Raw genomic sequence first — 27,002 nt, 5'->3', positions numbered from 1 at the left:
CCTTGGTACCCTGAGCCTCAGCATCAACTCCCTTCTTCTTCCATTTCCCAGCAACTCTGGCCTCTCTTGCTCAATTACTTTGAAATGGAAGGATCTAGACTTTTCTCTCTAATTTTTCAGTCTTGGCTATAGGTTGAAAAATTAGAGGGTAGGGGAGTCAAATCCCTCATGGTATTTTCCCCCAAATTTGGATGTGTTGCCAACATTTGTCTCTTTGGTTCACTGCTGTATCCCCAGTGCCTAGAATAATGCCTAGTACATAAAGGGTGTTCAATAAGTGATTGTTGAATAAAAGAATTTAAAAGTTGGGAGAAGGTTCATGTACAGTCTGGATTTATGATTTCTCTTGAAAATTTGGAAGATTAGACACCTGTAGGACCATATTCCCGCTTGGCAAAAAGTAGTTGGAGCCAAATAGCCACCACCACTTTAAAAGGGGCATATGGCTAGATAAGCAATAAACATATAAATTGTAGCCATTATCTTTTCTTTTTTCCGATTTATTCATTTATTTTTTTGGCCATGCCATGAAGCATGCGGATCTTAGTTCCCCAACCAGGGACCGAACCCGTACCCCCTGCAGTGGAAGTGCGGAGTCTTAACCACTGGACCACCAGGGAAGTCCCTGCACTATCTTGTAACAACCTATAATGGAGTATAATCTGCAAAAATACTGAATCACGATGCTGTACACCTGAAACTAACATTAATATTGTAAATTAACTATGCTTCAATAAAAAAAGGAAAGCATAACAGAGGACATATAAGAAAAACGGGGGTGCACGTGGCTTCCGTCTGAGCCTCCTTTTGTCTGGCCACCATAGCACTGAGTTTCCAACCCCCGTTCTAGGCTCCTCTACTTTCTTTAATGTAAACGTTTTTCTCCTCACAGGTACGCACACAGGAAGTACCAGCTCCTTTGAGTATGAGATGTCTCAGGAAGGCTTCAGTGCTGTCTTCACCTCCGTAAGTGGTCTTTTGTTTAACTGGGGTGGGGGCAAGATGAAGAGGGAGAAGAGCTTCAAAGGTTTGGGGGCTCATCTCTGTGACAGGTGTTTGTTGGGCGGCACCTCTTTGATGGGCAGCGGTGGTCCCTTCTCTCTTCCTTGTCAATCCTGTTCTTTTGTTTTTTTTGTATATAGTCACCTTTATTATAATTCACGAGTACATTAGAAACTGACATGGATCTCTTTATTAAGACATGTAGATTCTCATGGGCTTCTGCTTTCCACTTTTAAGAAAATCCAGTTTACTTGAGAATGGCCAAGATCTTAGTATCAGTACATCAAGTTTCCACCTCATAGGAAACTTGAAAGGGTCTCTTGGGACTCCCAGGTCACTGTACTGTCCACAGACCTGCCCACACTCAAGTGTCTTCTGGAATTCCTTCTAAATTTCAAAAGGCAACTGGGCAAGAGAACACTATTACTCTGCTGGTTTTTAAGGTGCAATTCCAGGGTTAAACATTGTGCCGAAACTTAACATTTTCAAATTGCCCAGGCTTATCTTCCAAAAATAGTGTATTACTCACTTTACTAATCTCCCTGCCCAATAAAGCCCCCCAAAGCATTGTTAACTGCACAAGTCAGGCAAGGCACCTCTTCTCTCCCCGAATCAAATTATTTGGAATCCCAAACGAATGCTAGCACCCGAAGCGCATGACAATCAATCCTATTCTTTTTTTTTTTTTTTTTTTTTTTTTTTGCGGTACGCGGGCCTCTCACTGTTGTGGCCTCTCCCATTGTGGAACACAGGTTCCGGACGCGCAGGCTCAGCGGCCATGGCTCACGGGCCCAGCCGCTCCACGGCATGTGGGATCTTCCCGGACCAGGGCACGAACCTGTGTCCCCTGCATCGGCAGGCAGACTCTCAACCACTGCGCCACCAGGGAAGCCCAATCCTGTTCTTTTTATTTTTAAAAATTGAGATATAATGGACATATAACATGATCATAGCCTCAGGTGCACAACATAGTGATTTAATATATGTATATAGCATTGCAAAATGATCACCACAATAAGTCTAGTTAACATCCATCACCTTACACAGTTACACAATTTTTTTTCTTGTGATGAGAACTTTAAGATTTATTCTCTTAGCAACTTTCAAATATACAATACACTATTATTAACTGTAGTTACCATGCTGTACATTACACCACCAGGATTTATTTATTTTATGACTGGAAGTTCGTACTTTTTTTTTTTTAACATCTTTATTGGAGTATAATTGCTTTACAATGGTGTGGTAGTTTCTGCTTTATAACAAAGTAAATCAGTCATACATATACATATATCCCCGTATCTCCCCCCTCTTGCGTCTCCCTCCCACCCTCCCTATCCCACCCCTCTAGGTGGTCACAAAGCACCAAGCTGATCTCCCTGTGCTGTGCGGCTTCTTCCCACTAGCTATCTATTTTACATTTGGTAGTGTACATATGACCATGCCACTCTCTCACTTCGTCCCAGCTTACCCTTCCCTCTCCCCGTGTCCTCAGGTCCATTCTCTACTTCTGTGTCTTTATTCCTGTCCTGCCCCTAGGTTCTTCATAACCATTAAAAAAATTTTTTTGTAGATTCCATATATATGTGTCAGCATACAGTATTTGTCTTTCTCTTTCTGACTTACTTCACTCTGTATGACAGACTCTAGGTCCATCCACCTCACTATAAACAACTCAATTTTGTTTGAAGTTTGTACTTTTTGACCACTTTCACCCATTTTGCACACCACCCACCAATGCCTTTAGCAATCACCAGTCTGTTCTCTGTATGTATAAGTTTGTTATTTTTAACTTCACATATAAGCAAGATCATGCACTGTTTGACTTTCTCCGATTTATTTCACTCAGCATAATCCTCCAGGTCCATCCATGTTGTCACAAATGGCAGGATTTCCTTCTTTTTAATTGCTGAATAATATTCCATTGTGTACATATACACCACATTTTCTTTATTTGTTCATCCATTGATGAACACTTAGGTTGCCTCCATGTCTTGGCTATTGTAAAAAATGCTGCAATTATCATGGGGTTGCATATAACTCTTCAGGTTAGTGTTTTCATTTCTTTTGGATATTTACCCAGAAGTGTAATTGCTGGATCACACTGTAGTTTTATTTTTAAAGTTTTGAGGAACCCCCATACTCTTTTCCATAGTGGCTTCACCAATTACATTTCCACCAACAGTGTACAAGGGTTCCCTTTTCTATACATCCTTAACAACACTTATTTCTTCTCTTATGATGACAGACATCTAACAGGTGTGAGGTGATACCTCATCGTGGTTTTGATTTGCATTTCCTTGATGATTAGTGATGTTGAGCACTTTTTTCATGCACCTCTTGGCCATCTGTATGTCTTCTTTGGAAAAATGTCTTTTCGGATCCTCTTCCCATTTAAAAATCAGGTTTTAAAACAAACTTTTGAGTTGTATGAGTTCTTTATATATTTTGGATATTAACCCCTTATTGGATATATGATTTGCAAATATTTTCTCCTGCTCTGTAGGTTACCTTTTCATTTTGTTGATGATTTCCTTTGCTATGTAGAAGCTTTTTAGTTGATGTAGTCCCACTGCTTATTTTGTTTTTGGTGTTAAATCTAAAAAATCATCGCCAGGACAAATGTCAAGATTACTACCTACGTTTTCTTCTTAGAGTTTTATGGTTTCATGTCTTTTTTTTTTTTTTTTTTTGTGATACGCGGGCCTCTCCCAGTGCAGAGCACAGGCTCCGGACGCGCAGGCTCAGTGGCCATGGCTCACGGGCCTAGCTGCTCCGCGGCATGTGGGATCCTCCCAGACCGGGGCATGAACCCGTGTCCCCTGCATTGGCAGGCAGACTCTCAACCACTGCACCACCAGGGAAGCCCCTGGTTTCATGTCTTATGTTCAAGTCTTTAATCCATTTTGAATTAATTTTTGTGACTAGTGTAAGATAGTGGTCCAGTTTCATTCTTTTGCATGTGGCTGTCTAATTTTCCCAACACCATTTATTGAAGAGACTGTCCTTTTGCCATTGTATATTATTCTCTCCTTTGTTGTATATTGATTTACCATATATGCATGGGTTTATTTCAGGAGTTTCTGTTCTGTTCCATCGATCTACATGTCTGTTTTTATGCCAATACCATACTGTTTTGATAACTATAGTTTTGCAATATAGTTTGAAACCAGGAAGTGTGATGCCTCCAGCTTTGTTCTTTCTCAAAATTGCTTTGATTATTTGGGGACTTTTGTGTTCCATACAAATTTTAAGATTGTTTGTTCTATTTCAGTGAAAAAAATGCCATTGGGATTTTTGATAGGGATAACACTGAAGCTCTAGATTTCTCAATCCTGTTCTACCTTCTTGCCCAGGATGGTCCCCTTTTGGGTGCTGTGGGAAGCTTTGACTGGGCTGGAGGAGCCTTTCTGCATATGTCAAAGGATAAAGTCACCTTCATCAACACAACCAGGGTAGATTCAGACATGAATGATGCTTACCTGGGTAAGTAGAGAGGGCGGGGTTACTTTAAGAAGGGGTCAGGATATGGCATAACTCAACTAGTTTAGATGTCCTTGGATCTTTCATAAGCTCTTGGGATAGGTTTAAAGACAGAAATTTCAAACCTTCATTTTAATTATGTTAACAAAGAGGAATATAGTGCAGGATCCAATTACCCCAAGCTCCCAAGCATGGGGCTGCCCCACTGCCCCTGCTCAAGGGATAGTCCTGTTGGAGGGGGCAGTGCTTTTCCTCTTAGTTCATCATCTTCAGGTTATGCTGCTGAAGCCATCTTGCGGAACCGGGTGCAAAGCCTGCTTCTGGGGGCGCCTCGATATCAGCACATCGGCCTGGTGGTGATATTCAAAAAGGATGCAGGTGCTTGGGAGAAAAACGCTGAAATCAAGGGCAGCCAGGTGAGTGCAGAGTGTGTGGGGCATGGATGTGCCAACAGAGGCACCCTGGGGGCTGAGGGCTTCTGGGATGGGCATCATCAGATCCCAAGTGTGGCAGAGCTTTGTAAAGCAAAGGGCTTTAAGCTGGAGAGTCATGGGACCCACTTTGCATTTGAGAATGTTGTGTCCTCACTTTTCTAATAACGGTAAATAACAACACTTGACCTGTACAGAGCTCTCTACAAGTCTACCTGTACACAAAGCTGGCATTTGACCAGTCCATAACCAGTATAGACATATTAGTTATTAAAATATTGAAATAATTCTATATCTGTCAATAAATAGCTATTTCCTTGAGACATCCTTCCCCCCTGCACCTGCCATACACTCTGGCCCCTCCCCCCAATACTCTTTGAACTTCCCCATGATCCAGCAACTATGAAGTCAGACAGGGAACCTCAGGGGACCTCTAGGACCCACTCCAGCTTAGCCCATGGTTGGTGCCTGAGAAGTCCCAGGAATTCAATATTTTGAATATCACCCCTGCAAAAGCTGTTTTTTAAAATCCTCAAGAAAGTATCAGCAAACAGAATCCAACAATCTATAAAAAAGATAGTACATTGTGACCAGTTGTGGTTTAACCCAGGAATGATGCAGGGCTTGTTCAACAGTGTTGAAGAAATGGACAAGCTGATTCTAAAGTTCATATGACAATGCAAGAGACCCAGAATAGCCAAAATAATCTTGAAAAAGAAGAACTAAGTTGGAGGATTCACACTTCCCAATTTTGAAACTTACTACAAAGTTACAGTAATCAAGACACGGTGGTACCAGCATAAGGATAGACCAGTGGAATAGAACTGAGAGTCTAGAAATAAACCCATACATCTATGGTCAATTGATTTTCAGAAAAGGTGCTGGGTCAACTGGATGTCCACAGGCAAAAGAATAAATTTGGACCCTTACCTCACAATGTGCAAAAATTAATTCAAAATAGATCAAAGACCTAAATGTAAGAACTAAAGCTATAAGTCTCTTAGAGGGATTCATAGGTGAATTTTTGTAACTTTAGATTTGGCAACGATTGTTTAGATATGACACTACAAGCACAAGCAACCAAAGATAAAATAGATTAGTTGGACTTCATTAAATTAAAAACTTTTGAGCAGCAAAGGACACTATCAAGAAAATGAAAAGAATGGGAGAAACTATTTACAAATCATATATCTGATAAAGGTCTAGTATTTAGAATATATGAAGAACTTTTACAATTCAACAATAAAAAGCCAACCTCATGTAAAAATGGGCAAAGGATTTGAATAGATATTTCTCCAGATAAGATATATAAATGACCAATAAGCACATGAAAAGATGTTCAACTTTATTCATCATTAGGGCAATACAAGTCAAAACCACAATAGAGATACCACTAGAATGGCTATTTAAAGAAAAAAATGAAAAATAACTCATGTTGGTGAGGATGTGGAGAAATTAGAACCCTCCTACATTGCTGGTGGGAATGTAAAATAATACAGCCCTTATGGAACACAATTTGACAGTTCCTCAAAAAGTTAAATATATATTTATCATATGACTCAGAAGTTTCACTCCTAGATATATACCCTTTTCCAGAATGAAAATAGTTGTTCAAACAAAAACTTATATGTGAATGTTCATAGCAGCATTATGCATAATAGTCAAAAGGTAGAAAGAACCTAAGTGTTCATTAACTTATGAATAGATAAACAAAATGGGGTATATCCATACAGTGGAATACTATTTAGCCATAGAAAGAGTGAAGTGTTGATACATGCTACAACATGGATAAACTTTGTAAATTTTATGCTACATGAAAATAGCCAGTCACAAAAGGACACATATTATATGATTTAATTCGTCTGAAATGTCTAGAGTAGACAAACCCACAGTCAGAAAGTAGATTAGTGGTTGCCAGGGTATGGTGGGGGGTGGATTGGGAGTGACTTCTAACAGTTACAGGGCTTCTTTCTGGGGTGATGGAAATGTTTTGGAATTAGTGGTGATGGTTACATAACATTGTGAATATACTAGAACCCACTAAATTTTATACTTTAAAACAATGAATTTTATGTAATGTAAATTTTATCTCAATTTAAAAGAGCCATTCTGAAAAAAAAATTAATGTAATTCACCATAACAACAGACTAGAGAAGAAAAACGTAATAATATTAACAGATACAGAGAAAGAATTTGACAAAATCCATTCTTTCATGATGTTTTCTTCTCAGCAAACTAGGAATTAAAGGGAACTTCCTCAACCTGAGAAAGAACATTTACAAAACATCTACAGCTAGCATCATATTTAAAAGTAAAAGAGAATTTTTTTCTCCTAAAATTGGAAACAAGGCAAGAAAATCCACTCTTACCACTCCTATACAACATCATACTGGAAGACATAGCTGGTGCAATAAGACAAGAAGAGAAAAGAAAAAAGAGCATGTGGAGTGGAAAGGAAAAAATAAAGCTGTCTCTATTTGGGGATGACATGATTGTTTGCATGGAAAATCCCAAAGAATCTACAAAAAAGCTATATAACTTATTTCAGTGAGTTCTCAGGATACAAGATCAATATGTAAAAATCAGTTGTATTTCTATACTAACAATGAACATTTGGAAATTTAAATTTAAAGAAAAAGGACCATTTATTTTTTTTTTATTTTTATTTTTTTTTTATTTTTGCGGTACGCGGGCCTCTCACTGCTGTGGCCTCCCCCGTTGCGGAGCACAGGCTCCGGACGCGCAGGCCCAGCGGCCATGGCTCACGGGCCCAGCCGCTCCGTGGCATATGGGATCCTCCCAGACCGGGGCACGAACCCGTATCCCCTGCATCGGCAGGCGGACTCTCAACCACTGCGCCACCAGGGAGGCCCAGGACCATTTATTAATACAATAGCACCAAAGACCATGAAATACTTAGGTATAAATCTAACAAAATGTGTACAACATCTTTATACTGAAAACTACAAAATGCTAATGAGAGAAATCAAAGCCCTAAATAAACGGAGAAATATACTGTATTCATGGACTGGAAGACTCAATACTGTTAAGATGTCACTTTTCCTCAAGTTGATCTATAGACTCAACACAATGCCAATCAAAATCCTATTTTATTTTGTAAAACTGACAAGCTAATTCTAAGATTTATGTGGAAAATCAAAGAAAGTAGAATATCCAAAACAGTTTTGAAAAGGATCTTATGTGAATACCATTAGGTATTTAGCGGAAGGTTCATACACTATGTGATTTTAAGGCTTTCTATAAAGTTACAGTAAGCAGGACAGCGTGGCATTGACAAAAGGATAGACATGAAGATCAGTGGAACAGAATAGGCCTGAAGTATAAGCCTGACACATATTGATTTTCAATAAAGGCACAAAGACAATTCAATGGAGAGTTCAATGGTGCTGGAACAATTGAACATCCATGGTAACAAAACAAAACAAAATCCTTACCCATATCTTGTCAATTCAACCATGTTAAGATTAATTTAAATCGATCATAGAGCTAAATGTAAAATATAAAACTACTATACTTGTAGGAGAAAACATAGGATAAAATTTTGTGACCTTGTGTTAGGCAAAGAATTCTTAGATATAACACTAAAAGCATGGTCCATAAAGAAAAAAATTGATAACTAAGATTTCAAAAAAATGGAAAGTTTTGCTCTGTTCATTAAGAGAATGAACAGATAAGCTACGGACTGGGAGAAAATATTTGCAAATTTTACTTCTTTTTAAAAAAATTACATATCTGACAAAGGATTAATCCAGAATATATAAAGGATTTCAAAACTCAAGAATAAGAAGTCAAACAATCCAATTCAAAAATAAGCAGAGTATTTGAACAGACACTTCACCAAAGAAGATATGTAAATGGCAAATAATCACATGAAAACATGTCCCATGTCATTAAATCATTACGGAAATGCAAATTAAAACCACAACGAGATTGCACACCGATTAGTATGGTTAACATAAAAAAGGAAGTAAATTGGCAATATCAAGTTCTGGTGAGGATGTATAGCAACTAAAACTCTCAGACATTGCTGTTGGAATGGAAAATGGCATGGCCTCTTTGGAAAAGTTTTCAGTATCTTACAAAGTTCAACATGCAGTTGCCATAACACTCAGATATTTACCCAGGAGAAATAAAAATAGACGTTCACTGGAAAACCTGTATATGAATGTTTCTAGTAGCTCTATTCGTAACTGCCAAAAGTTAGAAACAACCTGAATATCCCTCAACTGGGGAACGGATAAACAAACTGTGGTACATCCATACAATGGAATACTAGTCAGAAATAAAAGGGAACAGATTACTGATACATGCAAAAACTTGGATGAATCCTAAATGCTTACTCTAGTTGAAAGAAGCCAGACCCAAAAGGCTACATACTGTATGGTTCCATTTATATAACATTCTGGAAAAGGCAAAACTATAGGGTCAAAAAACAGATCAGTGGTTGTCAGGGGCTGGTGACTGAGGGAAGAGGTTGATTATAGCATAAGGAAATATTTTGGGGGTGATGAAACTGTTCTGAATCTTGACCATCGTGGCAGTTACATGAATTTATGTGTTTGTCAAAACTCATAAAACTACACTAAAAAGTCTGAATTTTTTTGTATGGAAATTATACCCCAATAAACTTGACCTAAAAACAAAAAAATCCTGTTGACTTTAGGATGAAGCTTAAATGCCTTTACTGGACCATTGGGAGGCCTCCCTCAGTGGTATGTGGGGCAGAAGTCAGACTGTAGTGAGTCATGTCTTGACGTCCTCTGCACTTTCCTTCCTAGAACTTGCCCCAGAAGTTTGAAATTTCCATATACATCTCCCTTTTATCTGTTACTATTCCCCTCCATTCCACCCTGCTGCACCTAGAGCCTTGGAAGGCACTGTCTCCACTACCCAGCCTCACGCTTAGCAAATAGCAAACCCTTGTTTATTGAATGAAAGAATGACTAAATGGATGATTCCTATGGATGAATTCTACCTATTTACATTGAACATATTTTGGTGTTTTTTTGAACATACTTTTAAAATTCTTTTTAAAGGTAGACATTATTTCTCAATATCATGCAAAAAAATTCCTGTGGCAATAGTTGTTTTTCATCTAAGCCAGTTGATTCCTTGTTAGCCAGACTGCCAAATCTGACTTACCTCCCTAAAGACTTGCAATATATTGAAAGGATATCCTGTCTGGTCTTCCAGGCTTTTCTGTCTGTATTTTCAAATCCAACTTCTTTGCTACCTTAATCATCTCCCTGGAACACCATTTGGGGTAGATCCTCACCCACTACCTGTCAACTCTATCATATACTCCTCTAACTGGCAGTACATTCAAACAAGGGTTGATCATGAAACAGAGAGGATCACATCCGCTCCAAAGGGTTTTCCTCAGCAGGCATGATTTTTCTTCACAGGGAGAAAAATCCCCGTGCTCTGCTTTAGGTGGAAAGAGGTATGTGATCTTGGCCTTATCTCTTTCAGATCGGCTCCTACTTTGGGGCCTCCCTCAGCTCCGTGGACGTGGACAGAGATGGCAGCTCCGACCTGGTCCTCATCGGGGCCCCCCATTACTATGAGCAGAGCCGGGGGGGCCAGGTGTCCGTGTGCCCCTTTCCCCGGGGGGTGAGTTGTTGATGAGACCCGGGCTGGGCGGGGTCTGGGTGTGGAGGGGTCACCTGGGATGGGACCTGACACTGTTTTTGTTCTGCAGAGGGCTAAGTGGCAGTGTGGTGCTGTCCTGCGAGGGGAGCAAGGCCACCTCTGGGCCCGCTTTGGGGCAGCTCTGACGGTGCTGGGGGATGTGAATGGGGACAGGTTGACGGATGTGGCCATCGGGGCCCCAGGAGAGCAGGAGAACCAGGGTGCTGTCTACCTGTTTCATGGAACCTCGGGACTGGGCATCAGCCCCGCCCACAGCCAGGTGAGGCCCAGTCACTGTCTTTGTTACAACTGTAGCCTCTTTGCCAATCTGTCCCTTTCTAATTCAATGTTCCGACAGCTGCCAGATCAGTTCTCCCAGTAGTCCTTTTTGGAAGCTTCAAAAATAATACATACTTCACAGAAAAGATTCATTCTTACCACAACTAGAGGAGGTGCACAGGGCCATCATCACTCCCACTTTACAGGTGAGAAGATGAAGGCTCAGAGGTGATGAATGGTGAGCTGGAAGTGTTAGGATGTAGACATTCCTTTCCTCCTAATCTCAGTCTTGGTAGGATGACCAGCAGACCTGGTTTGCCCAGGTCTGTCCGGGTTTTAGCACTGAAAGTCTCACAGCTCAGGAAGCCCTATGGTTCGTCACCCTTCCAGGACTGCATGCTTCATGGGCTTGTGACTTGTGCAGTTACACGGGGCTCCCCTCAGAACGGCACTGTGCTTAGATTAAGGCTCTGCTCTGGCCATCCTGAAACTCTTAATAACTTTTGAATAAGGAGTCCTACATTTTTTTCTCCCCACTCAGTCCTGCAAATTATGTAGCTGATCCTGATGGTTGGTCACTTGAAATGTGGGTCACCACAACTGGTTTCCTCTCTAAACTGGCTCCCTGTTTCCTGCTGGATGAAGTCCACTGTCTGGAGGGACCCCACGGTCTGGCAGTCTCCCATCACAGCCTGCCGAGGCCGTCCAGTCTGCTGGCTTCTGGTCTCTGTTTTTTTTCCAGCCTCACATTTTTTTTCTGTCCTTTCTCTCTCTGTCTCCTCATCACTCCTGCCAAATCCCTCACCCTAGAGGTTCAACCCTACTCACACATCAAAATCACCTGTAGGTCTTAAAAAACAGGTGCCTGGGCCCTGCCAGTAGGGGTTCTGATTTAATTGGTCTGGGGTCAGGGCCCCAGGCATCAGTAGGGTTTTTTCAACATTTTATTTAGAAAATTTTCAAAGTTACTGCAAAGTTGAAAGAATTGTCCAGTGGACATCCATATATTTATGAGCTAAAATCTACGATGAATATTTTACTAGATTCACTTTATCACATCTCCATCCTTGTATTCATCCTTTTTCTACCTGTCCATCAAGTTCATCGTTATTTTTTCTAATGCAATTCAAAGTAATTTGCAACACCAGTCCAACTTCACCCCTAAATACCTCAGCATGTATATCATTAACTAGAATTCAAAATATTCAAATATGTTTACTGTTATTTTTAAGATAAAATGTACAGACAGGAAAAGCACAAATCTTTAGCCAGTCAAAGAATTTTTTTTTTTTTGCGGTACGAGGGCCTCTCACTGTTGTGGCCTCTCCCGTTGCGGAGCACAGGCTCCGGACACGCAAGCCCAGTGGCCATGGCTCACGGGCCCAGCCGCTCCGCTGCATGTGGGATCTTCCCGGACCGGGGCACGAACTCGCGTCTCCTGCATCGGCAGGCGGACTCTCAACCACTGCGCCACCAGGGAAGCCCAAGAATTTTGAAAAATATAATCCGCAATCCTATCAAGATGCTGAACATAATTATCACCTTAGAAAGTTCCCTCCCGCCCCCATCCAGTCAATTTCTGACCAAACTCTCTCCCAGAGGAAGCTACTGTTCCAATTATTTTCCACCACAGATTAGTTTTGCCCATTCTAGTGTATGGAATAGTACACTACATAGGTCCTAGTATTTTTCACACGCTCTTTAGTTGCAGCCCGGGCTAAGCACTACTGCCTTACGTTCTTCCCTCTGTGTCACGGAGCCTCTTTCCACAATTGTGTGAATACTATAATGTGCCTCTTTTCATTGGCACCTGTTGTTTCTCTGTGTAAATGGGATTTGAAGGCTCTGGTTTTACTTCATTTTTATTACAAAAGCTTTACATGCTTGTACAAATTTAAAAATCTAAAGTAAACAGTACCGCAGGTTCAGACATTTGGTGTATGTGCTTGGCTTAGGAGCCAGCGGGGCGAAGCTACCGTCTGTGGGATTATGACTGAACGCCTCTAAGTCAGAATCCCGCCCAGGCGGAACGATGCGGCAGCGCCGCGGAAGCCTCGGTTGACCTCGGATAGCCGGTCCCCCGCCGGTCCCCCGCCGGCCCCGCCGGCGCGCCGCCGCCCGCGTCCCCCTGGGGCGCGGCGCGGCGCGCCCCGCTGCGCGTCGGGACCGGGGTCCGGCGCGGAGAGCCCTTCGTCCTGGGACACGCGGTGAGGCCGGAAAGGCGGCCGCTCCCTCGCCCGCCACGCACCGCACGTTCGTGGGGAACCTGGTGCTAAACCATTCGTAGACGACCTGCTTCTGGGTCGGGGTTTCGTACGTAGCAGAGCAGCTCCCTCGCTGCGATCTATTGAAAGTCAGCCCTCGACACAAGGGTTTGTAAAATAATAAGAAAAAAAGAAGAAGAAAAAAAGCCAACAGTGCAAGTCTTAACACCCTCCCCTTATCTGCACCTGGAAAGGAAAACAAGGTAAGGGGAGGGTCCACACACCCACCCTCACCCACACCTACATACCTGCTCTCACCCACCCACATCCCCCATATACCCACTCCCACCCCACAGACTTTGGAATTAAAAACAAATGCAAAAAGGGTCATGCAATACTATTGCTCTACTGTTTGCATTTTTTACTTGCTCTTTTCCTGTGACTGGGGCTAGGGTGATCAGTATGCGGACGAGCAAAACTGCCGTGGCGCCTCCCAACTACCGTTATTATATAATTTCAAAACAAAGTATCCTTCCAACAGAATACGCTAACTTTTTCTCAGAAAAATTTGCAGTGTAATGTACGTGCAGTAAACACACAAATCTCAAGTGATGAATTTTCCTATCTGTGAACTCGAGTAAGCACCACCCAGATTAAGATATAGCACATTTCCAACATCCCGCACTTCCTCATTCTTCTTTCTAGTCGATAAATTCACTTAAAAAAAATGGCAGTAAAATATCCATGACCTAAAACTCACCATCTTAACCATTTTTATGTGTACACTTCAGCAGCATTAAGTACGTGACAAAATCACTTTTAAAATTTCTTAATATATTTGGCTGTTATCCTTTCAGTGTTACTTTTGCACGTAGATTAAAGAGTCAAAATTGTTCTTAACAGCTTATTATAAAAAGCAACAATTTCCCCACCCACACTGTGATTTCCTCTTCATTTTCCCTCCCCTGAGGAAACCACTTTCAGCTCTTTCAATGATTCTCCATACTTCCCAAGGGCACAGTTATTTTGCTGCTTCTTGATTTTTGTTTTCGCATTGACTTCCCACTATGGGAGGTGACGACTGAGCTCTCTTTCAGGACCCTCTTGCCACATATTCATACGCTTCCCATCCCCCCCATTCCTTAAATTTATATGATAATTTTGGTTAGATCTATGTTCAGTGTTTGCATTTTCCTGGCCATGTAGAAGAGATTCAACTGAGTCAAATAGTATACTATATCACTTCTTTTCTGTGATACTTTTTGTTTTCCCTGGAAAACCCAGTAATTGATGGACACTTTGGGTATCATCTCAAGGTTGTGGTCTAAAGCTTAATAGTTACCCTAATTCCTTGAGAAGGTGTGGGAGATATGACTGAGTAGAGCCCAGGCAATCTCTCCTTGGGTCATCCCAGGAGACTGAGTTACACTCTTCCCTGTTCTTTCCCACCCCTTTCTCTCCTCCTCTTTTCTACCCTCAGCGGATCACAGGCTCCCAGTTCTCTCCGAGGCTCCAGTATTTTGGGCAGTCACTGAGCGGGGGCCAGGACCTCACAGCGGATGGACTGGTGGACCTGGCTGTAGGGGCTCAGGGGCACGTGCTGCTGCTCAGGTGAGAGCACACCAGGTATCTTCTTTTTCGTTTTTTTTTTAACATATGTACTTCTTTTTAATATTTTTTTTTAAAATTATTTATTTATTTATTTTGGCTGCATTAGGCCTTCGTTGCTGCTCGGGCTTCCTCTAGTTGCAGCAAGCAGGGGTTACTCTTCATTGCAGCGTGCGAGCTTCTCATGGCGGTGGCTTATCTTGTTGCGGAGCACAGGCTCAAGGCATGCGGGTTTCAGTATTTGCAGCACGCGGACTCAGTAGTTGTGGCTTGTGGGCTCTAGGCGTGCAGGCTTCAGTAGTTGTAGCACGTGAGCTCAGTAGTTGTGGCTCACAAGCTCTAGAGCGCAGGCTCAGTAGTTGTGGTGTACGGGCTTAGTTGCTCCGTGGCATGTGGGATCTTCCCAGACCAGGGCTCGAACCCGTGTTCCCTGCCTCGGCAGGCAGATTCTCAACCACTGCGCCACCAGGGAAGTCCCCCGGGTATCTTCTTTTTAAGGAGTGGCTTTGCTGTATGAAGACCCCTGAGGGCCCTCTGTTGTCCCCCCACAGGTCCCAGCCAGTGCTGAAAGTTGAGGTGACCATGGAGTTCACACCCCGGGAAGTGGCAAGGGATGTGTATGAGTGTCGTGAGCGGGTGGTGAAAGGCCAGATCGCTGGGGAGGTCAGAGTCTGCCTCCATGCCCGCAAGAACACACGGGACAGGCTGAAAGAAAGTGAGGCTGGGTGGGAAGGTCTCGAGAGGTTAAATGACTGGGGACATGCATGGGTGGCCCAGAGTAAAGTTCTCACAGGCTCCGATAGCCTTCTTCAAGCTTGGGTGGAATGAGCAGGTGGTTCCCCTGCTGGGGGGTGGGTGGGGAGCTCAGCAAACACCCCTAAAGAAGTAAGCATGTGGCACTCCTTTACACTCTCAGTTCTCCAGAGAATGAAGGGTCCCATCCCTGAGAACTAACCAGGTCTTTTTTTTTAAACTGAGAGATGACTCGTTTAAAGGGGAGGTTGAGTTGATGAAGCTAAACACAAACTCACAAAGCATTCAGATATGCATTTTATCACAACTAACTTGACTTCCTTCCTTGTCTCTATTCTCAAAGAGTGGCATTGTGCTTGGGGTGAGGAAGAGTAATGGTGGTTCTAGAGGGAAACAAGGGGAGAGGATAAAATTGGTTTCTAGCAGTAATCTTACCAGACTGAGGAGATAGCAGTCAGAGTTTGGGGCAGCCAGCATGGCTAGAAATTGAGAGAAAAGCCTTGGAGACTAGAGAATTACAGAGAAGATGTCCTAAAATCTACATAGAAATTTCCTGTAAGTCATTGGCTGACTTCTAAGCCATGCATGTCCAGATCAATACTCTTAGAAACTCAGTGGAAGACAACAACTGGAGAGCTCAAGAGTTGAACAGAGATCTAGGAAGCTGAGATTTGAGAGGGACCTTAAAAAACACCTTGCTCCTTCTACTGGGACAATGTCCATTGAAACCAGCAAACCAAGAGAAACAATAGACAATAGAAATAGACCCATAGGTGATTCAGCAATTAGAATTATCAGATAGGAATTTAAAAGATAAGTAAAATTAATATCTTCAAGAAAAAACAGGAAATGATGGAGAACTTCAAAGAAAACCTGGAATTCATGAAATAGAGTTAAATAGAAACACTAGCACTGAAAAATACACTGAATGAAACTGAGAATTCAATAGATAGATTTAATAGTGGATTAGAAGCAGAACAAACAGATATATACTACTATATATAAAATAGATAAACCGCAAGGATTTACTGTATAGCACAGGGAACTATATTCAATATCTCATATAACCTATAATGGAAAAGAATCTGAAAAAATATATGTACAACTGAATCACTTTGCTGTACACCTGAAACTAACACAATATTGTAAATCAACTATACTTATATTTTAAAAAAGTAGAACAGAGAATTAGTGAACTGGAAGGTAAGTAAATTGCAAGTATCCAGATGAACACACAGAGAGAAAAAAGGATGAAAAATAAACCATAGGAGACATATGGGGCATGGTGAAAGATCTAATAAACATGTAATTGGAATTCCAAAAGGAAGGGGGAGAGAGAGAGAGAGAGAGAGAAGCAACAGTTAAACCTAAATGGGAAAAGAATGTGAAAAAGAATAGAAACATGTATATGTATAATTGAATCACTTTGCTGTGCACCTGAAACTAACGCAACACTGTTAATCAACTGTACTCCAATATAAAATAAGAATTTAAAAAAAAAGAAATGGTGGTAAAGAATTTTCTAAAATTGATGAAAAACATCAAGATTCTCTACCAAATTAGGAACTTCCCTGACCATCTGGTTGTTAAGACTCCCTGCTTCCAATGCAGGGGGCGTGGGTTTGATCCATGGTTGGGGAACTAAAATCCCATATACCATGTGGCCAAAAAATAAATAAATAAATAAGATTCTCTACCAAATCAAAGCAAGATAACATTAGACATTGTACCATCCCAAGGCACAAACTGCTGAAGACCAAAGACAGAAAAAAAGTTAAAAGCAGCCAGAAAAAATATACTTAATTTTCCAGTATGTGACAGAATAGTTACTATTTATTGAGCAGTTACTGTGTGGCAGGCACTATGCTAAATGCTCTGTAGGCACTATTTCATTTTTACTATTGGGAAGGTCCAATTATTATCTTCAATTTAAAAATAAGGAATTGAGGCCCTGAGAGAGGTCAGCTAACATGTCCAAATTCAGATAGCTGGGCCTCCACCTCCTGCCAGTCTGACTCCAAACCCAGGCTCCTCACCACCATTCTGCCCTGGCCCTTCAGGAGAGACCCAGAGCATCATCACATATGACCTGGCTCTGGACCCAGGTTGCCCACATTCCCAGGCCATCTTTGATGAGACAAAGAACAACACTCTCAGACATATAGTGACGTTGGGGCTGAGTCAGAAATGTGAGACCCTGAAACTCCGGTTACTGGTGAGCAGAGGGTGACCATACTCCTGGGTCCTCCAAGCATGGGGTGGGCTTGGGATGCTGAGGAGGGCAGACCACCAAACCCCCACTGTCTCTCAGAATTGTGTAGAGGACTCAGTGACCCCCATTGCCCTGCACCTCAACTTCTCTCTGGTGGGGAAACCCTCGTCCTCTTCTGGGAACCTCCGGCCAGTGCTGGCTATAGATGCTCCGACACTCTTCACAGCCTCGGTGAGTCTGGGAGTTGGGGTACAGCAGAGGTGTGGAAGGGACCAGAGGCCAAGGTTGTTGAAGCTCATTTTATTTCATTTCACATAATTTTATTTCAAGATTTCATTTTATTGTTTCATTTCACATCTTTTCATGATTTCCTTTCATTTTTCTCATACTCTGTTTTTGGCAGTTTCCCTTTGAGAAGAATTGTGGCAATGACAACATTTGCCAGGATGACCTCAGCATCACCTTCAGTTTTATGAGGTGAGTTTCCTGTCCTCATTTTTACCCCCAGACCTGCACCATGACCTGCTGCTCTGTTCTTCTCCTGGCCCCCAAGGGAGCCCGGCACAGAGCAGCTGCCTCAGAGGTGTGTTTCTGTGGCTGCCTCGTGCACTGTCTCCTCTCCCCGAGCGTCCGCGCCTCCTTCCTGCCAGAGCAGACTCGCTGCAGGAAAGCCCTCAGCATCTCATGGCCTGGCTTGTTCCCACCACAGCCTGGACACCCTGGTGGTAGGTGGTTCCCGGGACTTAAACGTGACGCTGACTGTGAGAAACCAGGGCGAGGACTCCTACAGAACACAGGTCACCTTCTTCTACCCATCTGGCTTGTCCTATCGGAGGGTGTCAGGAGCCCAGGTAGCCAAACCCTTCTCAGGCTCCATCTGATTTTGCGTTCCCTGCCCCCATGGCTGGTGTTTGACATCATCACCTCTGCCTCCTTTGCCTTCCAGAACCAGCGCTCACAGCGGTCCTGGCACCTGACCTGTGAGTCTGATGTCTCCACTGAAGGGTCTGGGAACTTGAAGAGCACCAGCTGCAGCATAAACCACCCCATCTTCCCATACAACTCAGAGGTCAGGCTGCTGGCTCCTCCTCCCTTCTTCTCCACTGTCTTCCTCTGATTTATTCCCTAGTTTTTCTTCTTCTTCTTTCCTCCTCCTCCTCCTCCTCCTCTTCTTCTTCTTCTTCTTCCTCTTCTTCTTCTTTTTCTCCTTCCCCTTCTCCTCCTTCTTCTTTTGCTATTTCTCCTTCTTCTCCTTCTCCTCCTCCTTCTTCTTCGCTGCACTGCATGGCTTGTGGGATCTTAGTTTCCTCGCTAGATATTGAACCTGTGCCCTCAGCAGTGAAAATGCATGGAGTCCTAACCAATGGACCGCCAGGGAATTCCCTTCTTTTTTTTTTTTTTGCGGTACGCGGTCCCCTCACTGTTGTGGCCTCTCCCGTTGCGGAGTACAGGCTTCGGATGTGCAGGCTCAGCGGCCATGGCTCACGGGCCCAGCCGCTCCGCAGCATGTGGGATACTTCCGGACCGGGGCACGAACCCGTGTCCCCTGCATCGGCAGGCGGACTCTCAACCACTGCGCCACCCGGGAAGCCCCCCTTCTTTTTTTTTAAAGTAGATGTTTCTTTTTTTTTGAAAAACAGCTTATTGAGATAAAATTCATCTACCACACAATTCACCCACTTCAAGTATACAATCCAGTGGCTTTTGCAATGTTCACAGTGTTGTGCTTCCATCACCATGATCAATGTTATTTTATTACCCGAAGAAAAGACCCTGCTCCCCTCAGCCATCAGCCCGTGTCATCCCATCTCTCCCAGCCCTAGGCAACCAATAATCTATCTGCTGTCTTGAGATTCACCTATTCTGGATATTTCCTATAAATGGAATCATATAATAGGATTGCTTCTTCGACTGAGCATCATGCTTTCAAGGATCATCCGTGTTGCAGGATGTATTAATACTCAGATTCTTTTTACTGCTGAATAATATTCTGTTGTACGGATGTGCCACATTTTATTTACCCATTCTTTAGCTGATGGACATTTGGGTTGTTCCTTCTCTCTTACTCTTGTCACTGTCTCTTCTTTCTCCAACTCCAGATCACCATCAATATCACATTTGATGTGAACCCTGATGCTTTCTTTGGAAACAAACTACTTCTCAAGGCCAATGTGACCAGGTGCGCTATGCCTGGCCTCCTCCATTTTGAGGCCCCAGCCCCCGGCCCCCTTGCTCAGGGTGGACCATTGCCCTCTTCCCACTGGTTCTCCCTTCAGCTCATTTGTTTACTCAACAAACACCAACTGAGCACCCACGACGTGCCAGGCATGTCCCCCTGTGCTGGTGGGACAGTGATGGACAATACAGCTGTGATTCTTACCCTCACAGAGGTTATAATTTAGGGGCAAAGATAGACAGGAAAGCCGATGATTATGATACAGTATGAAATGAATGATGTCCAGTCTTCTTGGGAGATTGGTGTTCAGAGAAGACTATACATTCAGGCTGTGAGTTAGCCAAGCAAAGGCATGAATTGAGGCTGGGCATGAAGACAGTGAGAAGGAAGTGTGGACCAAGCAAAGCCCGGAGACTGCAAAGGTCAGGCTGAGTTTGAGCACAGGAGGCAGGATTGAAGGAGTTGGTTAGATATGGGCCATGTCATGAAATGATCGATGAGTGCTCTTAGGGAATTTGCAGTTTAACTTGGGAGTGACGTGATCACCTTTGCATGCTAGAAAGATCACTCTCCAGGAGTGGGGGGGATTGGGGTGGGAGTCATTTTGAATTCAGGGGACCAGTGAGAAGAAGGCACTCTTCTGCAGGCATCCATCCTGGTGAGTAGGAATGGGCCTGGGCTACACACGGGCAGCCCTGGTCTTTCCTACAATCTCTGTTTCCTCTGTTGGATTTAGAGGACAGCGTTTAGGATGTTGAGAAGACAGGACTTGGTGGTTGGTTGGTGATGGAGGGTGAGGGAGAGGAAGAAGGAGAAGGAAAGGCTGATTTTCAATTCTCAAGAGCTGACCAGAATTCTCTGTTTCCCTTCAGTGAGAACAACATAACTGGGAACAACAAAACCGAATTCCAGCTGCAGCTGCCTGTGAAATATGCTGTCTACATGGTGGTCACCAGGTACTGGCTGCTGGGGCTTTTAGTTCTGCCTTCACCACTGGGCTGGACATGGCGCATTGAGTATCTGTGTGCACGAGTCTGTGCACGTGTGCCTGTGAGTGAGTCTGAGGATATGTGTGTGCATATGTGTGTCTGTACATGCATGTGTATGTGTGTGTGTGAGGGGCCCAAACTGGCACATGCTGCAGGTCCCACCCACACTGCCCCTGCACACCATCCCGCTCGCACCCTCTCAGGGCTGCGTTACCTGCGTGCCTGTTCACCCATTTACACACTTAGCCCAAGACCCCCTCCCAGGACTCCCCTGATGTTCTGTCACCTCCTGCCCCTTCTTTCTCCCATCAGCCTTGAGGTCTCGACCAAACATCTCAGCTTCACAACCTCAGAGAAGACCAGCCACACTATAGAGCATCAGTATCAGGTGGGGAGCTGAGAAGGAGCCTGGGGAGGGAAATCGAGATGATGGGAACACAGAAAGAATGATAGGAGGGACGTCCCGGGCGGTCCAGTGGTTAAGACTTCACCTTCCAATGCAGTGGGCATGGGTTTGATCCTTGGTCGGGGAACTAGGATCCCGCATGCTGCGTGGCCAAAAAAATATGATGGGAAACATGCATGAGGTGCCTGCTTTGGGTCAGGCTCTGTTCTAAGCTTGCTGCGAATCCACACACACCACCACGTGCATCCATATGTGTATACACACATGTATGTAATTAACTCATTTTATCTTCGTAATGACCCTGTGATGGAGGTACTGTTGTCTCCCCCAGTTTATAGACGAAGAAACTGGGGCTCAGAGAGGCTAACAGAACATGCCCACAGTCTCACCCCTAGTGAGTGGAAGAGCCACTGCTTCCAACCAGCCTGTCTGGCTCTGGAATGGGTGTTTAACCCCTGTGCTCTCCTGTCTCTCAGAAAGCATCAAGAGGCAGGATGCTTGGGTCTGTGAGGCCTGATTCGGTCCTGGGCTGTCGGGAGTGGGGAGCCTGATTCTAGTTGCTGGTGGGGGCAGAAAGGCCAGAACCCTGATATCTGTCCCTCCCCCCTACACAGTTCAACAACCTGGGCGGGAGGAAGCTCCCCATCAGTGTGGTCTTCTTGGTCCCCATCCAGCTGAATCAGGTGACTGTGTGGGACCAGCTCCACGTCACCTTCTCCCAGGTAAGCACAGCTGGGCCTGAGGATTGGGCCCAACTCCTCTCTCCACAGCCCTGGTCTTTCCTAAAGTCACTTCTGTTTCCTCTGTTGGGTTTTGGAGCCATTTCTGACCCTCTCCTGGATCTTGGTTTTCTCACCTCCTGGAGGGTGGACCCAGGAGCCCTCGCTTCAATCCGGCCTCACAGTGTCCCTCTTTCCTCAGAACCTCTCCAGTAGATGCCACACCAACAAGAGTGACCCTCGTCACTCTGACTTCCTGGAGGAGCTTAAGAAGACCCCACTGCTGGTGAGACTAAGCCCAGCCTCAGCCTCAGGGCCACACGCAGAGTCCGCACTGCCCCCTCACCTGGGCCCAGTACCGGCTCTCAACTGCCGGCTGAGTGCATGGGATGTGGCCTGCATCCAGCTTTCCTGCTCACCTCTCTCCGCTCCTCCCTTCCCCAGAACTGCTCCATCGCTGTCTGCCAGAGAATCCAGTGTGACATCCCGTCCTTTGGCGTCCAGGAAGAATTCAAGGTCACCCTCAAGGGCAACCTCTCATTTGACTGGTACATCAAGGTATGTGGGCGCCTGAGGCTCGGCTGGGCACAGACGAGATCCTCCAGGGCCAATGGGTCCAACTCCCATCCTTTCTCTCCCACAGACTTTGCATAACCACCTTCAGATTGTGAGCACTGCGGAGATCTTGTTTGATGATTCGGAGTTTGCCCTGCTCCCAGGACAGGGCGCGTTTGTGAGGGCCCAGGTATCTGTCTCGGACACAGAGGGACCGCTGGAGGCAGGAGAGGACGCTGGGCTTGTGGGAGAGAGGGGGCCGGGAGGAGGAGTGAGGGCTGGGGTTGGTGGGCACAGGGGATTTAGTCATGGGGTTTGGGGAGCACACAAGGTCTGACTGGGGAACCCCCAGAAATCCAGAGTCTTTCCCCCCTGATGCCCCGCCCCCTCCTCTCCCTGCTCCAGACAGAGACCAAGGTGGAGCCTTACGAAGTACATAACCCTGTCCCGCTGATCGTGGGCAGCTCGGCTGGGGGGCTGGTGCTCCTGGCCCTCATCACCGGCGGCCTGTACAAGGTAACTCCCCCGGGGCCCTCTTCCTGCCCCTCCCCTCCCCCCACCCCCACGGCTTCTCACTCAGCAGCGCCTTCCTGGGTTCAGCTCCCAGCTGTGCCTCGGGCAGCTCAAAGAGCCTCAGTTTCTTCAGCTGTTAAAATGAGACTATAAATACCCATTCTGTGGAGCTCTTTGGGTTCATATCTCTAGAGCACTTAGAATAGTCTCTGGTACAGAGTAAACACTATATAAAGAGTACTTATTATGGGCTTCCCTGGTGGCACAGTGGTTGAGAGTCCGCCTGCCGATGCAGGGGACACAGGTTCGTGCACCGGTCCGGGAAGATCCCACATGCCGCGGAGCAGCTGGGCCCGTGAGCCATGGCTGCTGAGCCTGCACGTCCGGAGCCTGTGCTCCGCAACGGGAGAGGCCACAACAGTGAGAGGCCCGTGTACCGCAAAGAAAAAAAAAAAAAAGAGTACCTATTATTATATTTTAGATTTCTTTCCCTCTTTTCTTTCTCAATAGTGATGCCATCCCCCTCCTTGTCCCACTTTCCCCAGATCTATTCTGCACTCCACCACGTTATTCTTTGCATCTCTTGGTCCCGCCATCTCCCAGCCTGGCCTGCATGGCCTTCACTCGCCCTCCTGGCCTTCGTGCCCTTACTCCCCTGCCTCTGCCTCCACAGCTTGGCTTCTTCAAACGACAGTACAAGGACATGATAACTGAAGCTGGCCCTGAAACCGCCCCCCCACAGTAACAGCAGCTCCTTCCCCACTCCTTGCTGAGTGGCCTCCCCTGCAGCAAACAGGATGTGGTTGGACCGAAGAGCGAGTGGGTCCCCAGGCTGCTGGACGGACACATCTGTTGGGAGACCAGGGCGGTGATGTCTCACTCAGGAGCAACCTGCTTGGGTTTCCATTCCTATGTGTGTGTGTGTGTGTGTGCGTGCACATGTGCACGAGTGTGAACTGTGTGTGTGGCTCAGATCTCTCTTGCATGAGGACAAGTGCCTTCGGCACAAATCTCAGGCAGAAGGGAGTTGCTTGGGCTTCCTTGTGTGTGGGTGGAGGTGCCATTGGTTCTTCCTCGGGGACAGAGGTGATGGCAGCTCTTGTGGGCAAACACAAAGGGAAGTGCAAGAAATCCTCCCCCAGCTATAGGAAGTGAGACCTCCTTTCGTGGGTGAGCCCTCAGGCCAGCAGGAGCCCATGCAGCTGGGCCTGAGACTACCCGGACAAGCCAGCAGGAACCTGTGCAACCCATTCCACACTAGAGCTGATGTGTTCAGTGCGCAATGGTGCACCTCCCTTTATGTATTCACTTTATTATTTTAATGCTACTTTTACTTTTTGAATGGACGAACAGGTCTGTAGTATCAAAATCAAAAGACACGCAAGGGTGTGTGATGAAGTTTCCCTTCCATCCTGGTCTGCCAGCCATTTAGGTCTCTTGTAAAGGGTAGTCCAGGTTATGCGTTTGGGGGTTTCCTTCACAAAGATTCTAGGCATATGCAAACACACACAAATATACACACACACAAGCTTTTTTACTCAAATGTCAGCATGCGTTGTTTATACTGTTCTGCATCTTGCTTTTTTCATTAATATGGCTCAGACATTGTTTTATATCAAGACATAAAGTACTTTTTCATTCTTTTATATAGTGCACCATGTTCCACTGTGTGGGTGGTTCCTAACGTCCTTAACAGTCTCCCTCTGACATATTATTTCCAACTTCTCGCAATGACAAACAATGGTGAATTAATAAATTGAATATAGGTCATTTTTGCATATGTGTAAGACAATTTATAGGATACGTTCCCGGAAGTCTGAATTCTGCCAGAAGCAACCCCAAGAGAAGAATTTGAGTGAAAGAAACTTATTTAAGAGAGACTCCAGGAAATACCAGTGGGGGAGGGACGTGAGCTGGGGAGGGAAAGGCAGCCAGTAAAGGGTATATTATCAACAGAGGGACCATTATGAGCTCGTGGAGTGTAACCCCACTGGGGAGGTCTGGGACGCAAAATAGAACACACACCTTGACAAATCCCACCCGAGCAGAGAAGGAGCTGGCGCATGGATACACCAATTCCACATAGTTATTGGCTGAGGGTTGCTCTTCGTGGGGAAGGAAGTGCTAATTCCCTGGCACCTCTGGGCCGGCCCTGAATGTAGGCAGAGAGGCTCTGGTGGCCAGAGAAAGATCTACAGATGCTGCCAGTTGGAAGTCTGCCAGGTGAGCATAGCCCCTGGCAAGGCCCACAGGGGTCCGGGCAGGGTACCAACAGCATTTTCTATGAAGAGTGTGTACAGATGAAGTTTTGATAGCTGTTTCTAGGTAGCCCTCCCTCCTCTGGGGCGTTCTCCCACTGCCCATCACCCAACCTTTGCCAGTGCAGTACCCACGACTCTGCCCTTAGCACCCATCCTAATGCTCACATCAGTCCTTCTAAGTGGCCATCTCTTGCTATTTACTGATGTCTGAATTTCACTTATGAGGAAGCTGAGACTTAGAGAGATCATCTCAATTGCCTGAGGTCATACAGATAAAGAGGAGATGGAGCTGGGATTCAAACCTGTTTCTGTCTGGCTCCAAAGCTTTTCTCTTTTACTATCCCAGTGGCCTCAGAGGAATGGCCTGCAGCAAGCACGAGGGAGGTTAGCGGGGAGAGAGTGGCTGTTGTTTAGCTGTTATAATATCAGGTGAACCATATGAAATCGCTGACACGTTTGTTGACAAAAATGGCAACTGCATGCAGTTCACTGAGATACAAGAAAATCATAGCTTAGATGGACATCTGCTCCAGATGTGATAGGAAGGAAGGTAGGTGAGGGAAGTGTCCTAGGGGAGATGACCCCTGACTCAAGTAGTGGCAAGAGTCTTCCAGTCAGAGGGCAACACAGGTGGGGCTAGAAGAGTGGGCAGGATCTTGGGCATATGTGCTCTGTAAACTAGAGTGAGGAGTTTGAGTTTTATTCAAAGCACAATTAGATGTCATCAAAGGATGACTGATAAGACAATGGCCCTTTGTATCTTTGGGGGTGTTGCAACACATGTCACTTGAAATTGTTTTACACTATTTCTTCTTCTGACTTCAAAATCCATTAAAAATCCATTTTCTTCTTCCTTAAGTTGAAAGACAAAAGACCTCAAGATCTCCAGATGTCCTTAACTGACCCAGAAAGGAGAGGGCCTCTCTACCTGCAGGCACCTGGATTGGCAGTCAAGACTCAGAGTCCACATCGGGCTCTTTGCACTGGAAACTTGTGTTGAATTCAGTCAGATAGGAGCTTTATGATAGGTTAAAAAGTAAATTATTTCTAGTGACAAATTACCCTAGCATGATCACAAAGTTACTAATAAACAGGGCCATAAATCTCTGGTGAGAAGCAGATAAACTCAGGAAAGTCTGTCCTTGTTTTTACTTTTTGGGGTTCAGAATAAACAAATCTCTGCAGTCTCCACCCTTCTTTTCTTACTTAGTAATAGGTTCTTATCAGGGACACTGTGGAAGATTGTTATATTGTTATATTAATAGTTATGACCCTCGATGAATTGTGTCTCCCTGCATCCCACTCCCTTGCAATGTGGCATTGCTGCTGCTCCCATCAAGTGGTAGCGTCTTCCTCTCTACCCTCTGGAATCTGGGCTGCTCTTGTGCTTTGCTTTGACCAATAGAATGTGGTAGAAATGCTACTGTGCAAGTTCCTGGGCCTAGACCATCAGAAGCACTGCAGCTTCTGTGCTCACCCTCTCAGACTCCTGAGACCACTGTGCTGAGACCAAGCTAGCCTATTGGAGAATGAGACAACTGAGGCCCTCAGCTGACAGCCAGCACAACCGCATGCATGAGGCCATATTGGACCTTCCAGCCCAGTCCAACCATCCAACAACTGCGGCCACAGGCAAGTCCAACAAAAGAACTGCCCAGATTGTCACTTCCCAGAACTGTGAGAAATCATAAATTGTGGATGTTTCAATCCACTGTGTTTTGGAGTGGCTGGTTATGATGCAATGGATAACTAATACAGC

The 27,002-nt window shown here is 44.9% G+C and overlaps 1 protein-coding gene across 1 annotated transcript in view; it reads left to right on the top strand.

The window, feature by feature from the left end:
- The window catches only part of ITGAM (integrin subunit alpha M), a gene marked incomplete at its 5' end in the record, with an annotated part of 39,243 nt that extends 14,618 nt beyond the window's left edge, over nucleotides 1–24,625 (top strand). Inside the window, 21 exons of the mRNA XM_082643912.1 lie at nucleotides 893–966; nucleotides 4,359–4,488; nucleotides 4,759–4,901; nucleotides 10,410–10,550; nucleotides 10,639–10,848; nucleotides 14,532–14,662; nucleotides 15,211–15,374; nucleotides 17,473–17,627; nucleotides 17,724–17,855; nucleotides 18,028–18,101; nucleotides 18,334–18,475; nucleotides 18,571–18,693; nucleotides 19,724–19,803; nucleotides 20,673–20,756; nucleotides 21,102–21,177; nucleotides 21,810–21,917; nucleotides 22,117–22,200; nucleotides 22,359–22,472; nucleotides 22,558–22,659; nucleotides 22,875–22,985; nucleotides 23,656–24,625. Of these exons, the coding sequence (XP_082500038.1) occupies nucleotides 893–966; nucleotides 4,359–4,488; nucleotides 4,759–4,901; nucleotides 10,410–10,550; nucleotides 10,639–10,848; nucleotides 14,532–14,662; nucleotides 15,211–15,374; nucleotides 17,473–17,627; nucleotides 17,724–17,855; nucleotides 18,028–18,101; nucleotides 18,334–18,475; nucleotides 18,571–18,693; nucleotides 19,724–19,803; nucleotides 20,673–20,756; nucleotides 21,102–21,177; nucleotides 21,810–21,917; nucleotides 22,117–22,200; nucleotides 22,359–22,472; nucleotides 22,558–22,659; nucleotides 22,875–22,985; nucleotides 23,656–23,727 (2,450 nt within the window). The 3' untranslated portion in view covers nucleotides 23,728–24,625. The remainder of the gene's footprint in view (nucleotides 1–892; nucleotides 967–4,358; nucleotides 4,489–4,758; nucleotides 4,902–10,409; nucleotides 10,551–10,638; nucleotides 10,849–14,531; nucleotides 14,663–15,210; nucleotides 15,375–17,472; nucleotides 17,628–17,723; nucleotides 17,856–18,027; nucleotides 18,102–18,333; nucleotides 18,476–18,570; nucleotides 18,694–19,723; nucleotides 19,804–20,672; nucleotides 20,757–21,101; nucleotides 21,178–21,809; nucleotides 21,918–22,116; nucleotides 22,201–22,358; nucleotides 22,473–22,557; nucleotides 22,660–22,874; nucleotides 22,986–23,655) is intronic.
- Nucleotides 24,626–27,002: the final 2,377 nt, after the last annotated feature.

The sequence above is a fragment of the Mesoplodon mirus genome (genome assembly GCF_964341445.2).
Source record: "Mesoplodon mirus genome assembly, chromosome: 15".
Lineage (NCBI taxonomy): Eukaryota > Metazoa > Chordata > Mammalia > Artiodactyla > Ziphiidae > Mesoplodon > Mesoplodon mirus.
Note: the sequence above shows the minus strand (reverse complement) of the source record. Positions and strands in the feature narration are given on the sequence as shown.